Source organism: Nelumbo lutea, chromosome 8, assembly GCF_056320005.1.
Source record: "Nelumbo lutea isolate HS-2025 chromosome 8, American lotus-T2T, whole genome shotgun sequence".
Lineage (NCBI taxonomy): Eukaryota > Viridiplantae > Streptophyta > Magnoliopsida > Proteales > Nelumbonaceae > Nelumbo > Nelumbo lutea.
Window position 1 is genome coordinate 58,266,192 of NC_142691.1, and position 6,743 is coordinate 58,272,934.

At 37.3% G+C, this 6,743-nt stretch overlaps 1 protein-coding gene across 1 annotated transcript; it reads left to right on the top strand.

Annotated features, from left to right (window-relative positions):
• The first annotated feature begins 222 nt into the window (after positions 1-222).
• LOC148844388 (small ribosomal subunit protein uS9c-like) lies at positions 223-4,978 on the top strand. Its single transcript, XM_088958636.1, has 2 exons — positions 223-623; positions 4,385-4,978. The coding sequence occupies exons 1-2, from the start codon at positions 279-281 to the stop codon at positions 4,670-4,672; spliced, it is 633 nt and encodes a 210-aa protein (XP_088814762.1). The 5' UTR covers positions 223-278; the 3' UTR covers positions 4,673-4,978.
• The last annotated feature ends 1,765 nt before the right edge of the window (positions 4,979-6,743 follow it).

The window sequence follows — 6,743 nt, forward strand, 5'->3', positions numbered from 1 at the left end:
AAAGTGGTTGCAAAAGGGAGTGTTTTAATCATATGCAAACTAAAAGAAGTAGGTTTTATTCAATGCATGGTTTAATAATATGCAAATTAAAGGATATATCTTAATAAATACCTAAAATTACAGGGGTGTCTAAGTAAATGACCCTAATAATATTACTAATATCAAGGGCTATCTGTGTAATTTTAACAACATTCATTATCCGTTTCTTACCCGCTCAAATTCCACACAGGCTATATGAGATCCCACAACGAGACACATGATGAGCAGCAAAAAGGAAAATGGCGACCATCTCAGTTTCCTCTCTCACGGCTGCCTTATCTTCTCTCTCATTTTCTTCCCAAATTGCTCCCAAATCTCAAAATCTACCATTCTCTCGGGCAAAATCCTTTCCAAACACCTACCTTGTCAATCCCCATTCCCTGGTTGTTGCCGCATCGGCCGCTACGGTTACTTCTCCGGTCGATTTGGAGACCACAAACCTTGAAAAGTACATCAAATCCAGACTTCCCGGTGGCTTCGCCGCACAGACGATCATTGGAACTGGTCGACGAAAATGTGCCATTGCTCGCGTCGTTCTCCAGGAAGGAACCGGGAAAGTTTTCATCAACTACCGCGACGCCAAGGTACGACCTCTTCCTCGAAATTAGGCTTTCTTGACATCTTATTTGACTCAAGCCTTTCAACGTGTCTCGTGATGTGATGTCGATCCAATGTTTGGGCATTGGACTTATAATTCATAGTATTATCGGAAAATTAGAGTCGTGTGGTGGTGTTCTCTGTATCAATGCCATTCTTGTATTTTTTTTTCCTGCTTGTTTATTAAAGAGGCTAACAGTTAGCAAGTTCTAATCGCCAATTGGATTTGTTTCTCCCACGAAATGAATTTCTCCTTGTAAATACCACTCCTTATTTGTATTCTCTTACCATGAGGGTTAATGGAAGACTTCAATTTAAATTCAAATGCAACTCCCCATTTGGGTTCCCTTATTACGAAGGTTAAATTAAAGTCTGGAGACTTCAAAGTCTCCGAATCATGCTAAAATACAAGAAGCTGCATGCTTATTCAAGATGTCAAATAGCTTCCTATTTTTTTTTTTTTAGAATTTAGCTCAAACAACTTTAATCATGTCTAACATATGTGCGAGAGCTGCCACTTGCTGGACAATTTGGGAAGAAAGGAACTCAAGGAATTTTTTTTTTTTCACAAAGAAAGGATTAAGGATGCCATTATTGAAGCAATTACTATTAGAGTGGTACAGTGGGCGAAATTTCTGGAAATGTTTGAAGGAATCTCTAAAGAGATGACCAAAAGGAAATGGCTGATTCAACCCCTCTATTAAGTCCTTAATTTTGCTGGACCGGAAGCATGTTATTAAGCTACTCCTAGTCGTATCTTAAAGAAAAAAAAAAAAAAGAAAAAAGGGCTTTCTTTCCAACCTAACTTTTTAAGCCCAATCAGTCGTATGGATGAGCTGAAATAATTTAGGAAAGAAAGGACCTACAATCTAGTTTAGTGAACAACAGGCTCTAAGTTAGTATGTGTTTGGTATATCTTCCATTTATTAAATAAACGTTTGTACTTGATTTGTCTTCAAAACCGATAAAAGTACTTGATAAACTGTTTATTGACAACTAGGCGCCACATTGGTGGAACAGTGAATAAATGCTTAACCGTTGGGGGAAGTGTTAAAATGAAGCTTCCCCTAACGGTTGGTGCACACATAAATTAAGGTCAACTTTTATCAATACCTATGAGTACAAATTGGCATGATGGGATAAATGCTGATTTGGTGATGACATGGCACCGTTTATCAAATAAACAGAAGCCATACAAAACACCGCCTTAATTGAGCCTTATTTGTAATGCAATAAGCATTTAATGGGCCTGTAGTAGAGCCCATTTAATGGGACAACAAGCCGTAAAAAAAATTATTTTTGTTAATTAATAATTTTGTGAGGTGTCCCACTTATTTATAATGGGGATGCCACTTGTCCTACTCTAACAAGAGGGATATTTTCCCTCCTTTAACCACTTGAAGTGGGGGTGGACACATGTCACCCTAGGGAAGAGAGTTATTTTCCCTCTTCTAACCACTTTAAGTGGGGGGACACATGTCACCCTAGGAAGAAGGATTTATTTTCCCTCCCTTAACCACTTGAAATAGAGGGACACAAGTCACCATAAGGGATAGAGTTATTTTTCCTCCTCTAACCAACACTTGTCCATTAGGAAGGAGGAGTTTTCTTTTCCCTCCTTAACCTATTTTAAGTGGGGTGACACTTGACACCCTAAGAAGAGAGGGGTGGGGAGTTACTTAATCACCTCCCTCCTCTATATAAACCCCTCTCCTACAAGGAGAAGGGTCTAATGCCATCTTGTTGGCTAATGCTATTTAGTTAATAGAATTTATAGCAACAAGAGACAAACCAACGGAGAAAGAAAAGAAGATTGGGGTGTGGAATAAAAGGAAAATGAGGAGAAAGAAGAAGGTAGGGATTGCAGTATTCCTTTTCCACCTCTGATACTCTTACAACTTCTTCTGTTAGACCTATGTCTTTCCTTATACTCCTTTCACACTTCCTTTCCTTATTGTTATTACTTTTTTTCTTTTTCCTTGTCTCATTTTTAATTATATGTGAGGGAGACAACCATTTACAACCTTGTTCATGAAACTTGGCTGATTATGGTTTCTCACAGCATATTAACCTATGTGTGAGGGGGAAAACCATCTACAACCTTGTTCATGAAACTTGGCTGATTATGGTTCCTTACATCATATTAACTTATGTGTGAGGGGGAAAACCATCTACAACCTTGTTCATGAAACTTGGCTGATTATGGTTCCTCACACCATGATAATGCACATAACCATCATTTAAAGGCCATTTGTAGCCTTATTTATGAAATATGACTATTTATGATACCTATTTACTTGTTATGTATAGAAAGTTTATTTATATTTGTTAGTTTTCTCTCAAACAAAGAGGGGACATATACCAGAATTTTTCTCTGTAGAAAAATGATACTTAGTTTAGTCTATTCATTTGTACTTCTGAATTAAAATCAAAAGGTTCTCACACCATGATAATGCACATAACCACCATGTAAAGGCCATTTGTAGCCTTATTTATGAAACATGACTATTTATGATACCTATTTACCTGTTATGTACAGAAAGTTTATTTATATTTGTTGGTTTTCTCTCAAACAAAGAGGGAACATATATCAGAATTTTCCTCTGTAGAGAAACGATACTTAGTTTAGTCTATTCATCTTTACTTCTGAATTAAAATCAAAAGGTTTTCTCTGCCCCTAGTAGAGATGTAATTAAGGGAATATCTACGTGATTTCTTGAATGGGGCTTATCCAAATAACAAAAAAAACCAGTTATTAATCTAATTGGGTGAATTATGTTATGTGAAAAATTATACTTAATTTTTCCCCTAACACCTTGCAATAACCAAGATCAGTCCCCTTTGGTCTCCACCAACTTCTAGTTTTGTCAAACTGAAATTTGATGGCAGCAGTGAAGTTAACCCAGGGCCGTTTGGCATTGGAGGAACCTTTAGGGATGAAGGCGGGAGAGTCATTGCTTTAGTTTCCTATCCTATTGGTGTTGGTGGCTCACTCCGGCTGTGATTTTGGCAGTGATGGATGGGATGAAAAGGCTTAGGAGCTGAACTGTTGTAAGCCCATTGTTGAAGGGGACTTAAAAATGGTTATAGGTTGGCTGCAAAAAGAAGAGAATGGTTTATGGAAGCTTGCTAATGAAAAAAAATTTGTTCAACCGGCTAACACAAGGGTTGGAAATTCAGTTGCAGTGGGTAAAGAGAAGTGCAAACTCCTTTGAGGACACTCTTGCTAAGCAAAGGGTGGGAAGGGATCAAATGTTTTGGGCTATGTTCTAATCTTGTTTTTGTTTTTCCTAGGGGAGGGTTAAGAAAGTTTACCTTTCCCCCAATTTCATTGTACTCCCTATTTTCTTAATGAAAAATTTTGTTATTGATAAAAAATATTGAACTAGGTTCTGTAAAAACTGATGAATTGTGAACCACAAACCTGAATTGAAATCACCAAACCAGGTAACTAATGTGCTGATTCGGTTTCACCCACTTAATGTCACATTATATGATTTATGTTGGAAATTTGGTGTTGAATGAATTGAGGCAAATCTTATGTCATAAAATTGTGAGTGAGGCAGGTTTTAAACCAGTATTTGATGTTTTAAGGATTAAAATTTGAACATCTTTCTGAATATACGTTTACAATCATGTTAATGAATTTGTCTTTCATGGTTTCTGGAATCTATATGCCATTTGCTTATCAAATGTACTGGATAATGTATTCCTATAGACTTATTCTTCGGTTTCTGATGCTGTGCAGGAATATCTTCAGGGGAATCCCTTATGGCTACAATATGTCAAAGTCCCTTTGGTAACCTTAGGCTATGAAAGCAGCTATGATGTGTTTGTTAAAGCTCATGGGGGTGGTCTCTCTGGTCAGGCTCAAGCAATTTCTCTTGGTATTGCTCGTGCTTTGCTAAAAGTGAGCGAGAACCATAGGGTGCCTCTTAGGAAAGAAGGTCTTCTGACCAGAGACTCAAGAGTTGTTGAGAGGAAGAAAGCTGGTCTCAAGAAGGCTCGTAAAGCCCCACAGTTTTCAAAACGTTGAGTTTAGAACCTTGAACATTCAAGGCTATTTGAATTTTCCCTCCTACTTGTGTTTATTTGGCTTTGAAGGCATGTATCTTTAATCATTCATAGTTTTTTTTTAGCTTTCGTAGTTTCAGATTGAAGCATGGCTTTCCATGTACCTTCTTTCTATGTTCAACCTGTAAAAATATTTTCATTTTAAGATTCAAACCTAGAATTGTGGTAATTTCTATTTAATCTCATAACATGCCTCAGGTATGGGATTAAAAACTAATGTGGACGCATAGTAGAATCAAATAAAATTATCATGTGCAATGGTTGTCAACTTTTCTTCTCTGTTGTCATTTCGGCTAGACCTTGATTAAAAAAAATTGCTCTTTTAGTTGGTTACTAGACCCCCACCCCCCCGGTAGAAAACTTCCAAACATTGGGCCACTTCTTGGTGGAGCTATACTATTTGGATGGTAAGCAAGAAAAACTAGAAGAGCCAAAAAAGCATATGCTTGACAGTCAGAAAACAATGACTGGTGCTATAGTCCATCCAAGAAATGGTTTACTATTTGCACCAATAGGAGTTATGGATTTAAGCCATCTTTAGCAACATTTTTCAATATTTACAGAAGAAATGATTGGTGTGTGGGAATTCTAATAGGACTTTGAGGAGGCTGAATTGGTGTGCTGGATCTCTACCCGTCTAAGGCTCCATGTTTATGTTGAAGATGCCACTGCTAGAAACCTCATCTCTGTAGAAACTAGGGATCTCCACCTGTCTACCAATGGCATTTGATGGATGAGGAGCTTGGGGAGGGATTTGGAGGTTAGTCCACTTGCTCAATTAGATGAGGCTATTTTGAGGAAGATGAATGCCATTGCCAATGAGTTGGCTAAGAATGGAATTGCAGTGGATATACAATTTTGTTGCTATAAGTATCATATAGCAGCAAATGATTTAGCGGTGCTTGAGTAAATGCCTCTATATGTGTCCTTGTAGCAGCGGTAGCGGTTAATTATATCCATCGCTATGGATTACTGACACTTGCATAGAATAAAAATAAAATAATATTTAATAAGGTGAATTAAAATATTATTAATGGTTAGGATTTGTTCTGAGATTGATTTGAGAAGCCAAAAACAAAACGAACATCGGATGCTACTTTCTCTCGCACACTGGAAGGAAACAAAAGGGTTTTGGGGTGAAAGAGAGGTCTCCTCCAATGACAGGCAAGTCCACTGCCGGCAAGTGAACTCCCCTGATCTAATGTGGGTAGCCTCTTCTTCTTCTATGACTTTTGCTTTTCCACACTTACGGTAGCAAGTAAAACACTCTATAAACTTTCCTTCTCGAAGTCTCTTTACAAAATCCCTATTCACCACTTGGCAGCAGGTAACGCATGCGTGTGCACACACACTCACTCACTCACTCTCACTCTCTCTTAATGTGACTGATTATCATCACCATTATCACTATTTTCACTTTCTTTTGATGTATTTGCATATTTTCTTTTTTTTTTTTAATTTTTGCTCATGGGATTGAATTTAAAATGTCTGAATATATTTTCGGGTTTTCTTTTGATATATTTTCAGTGCTTATGTTCTTATAGAATATAGTTGAGTTATAAGTAAAAATAAGTACAATGACTAATATGCCCTTATAAGGTAGCTAATGCAAAAGCTCAATAAAAAAAACTCAAAAACACTACTCCAAAGGGTTCCAACAAGTATGCTATGGTCCCCACTCCCTATACAAACAAAATTAACTAACAAAACTACACAAAATCCTCAACACTCCCCCTTAAGTTGGGAGTAAATGTCACACATTCCCAACTTGCGTAGGCCATGTTCAAGCTTGTTCTTTGCAACCCCTTTGGTGAAGACATTAACTAATTATAACTTAGAGGAGACATAAGGCAAATAGACCTCTCTGGCTATCACCCTTATTCTTATGAAGTATTTATCAACTTCAATGTGCTTTGTCCTGTCATGCTAAACTGAGTTGTGGGCAATATTAATTACAACTTGGTTGTCACAATATAATATCATGGACTCATCTGCATCTATCCCAATCTCACTTAGCAAGGATCTAACCCAAA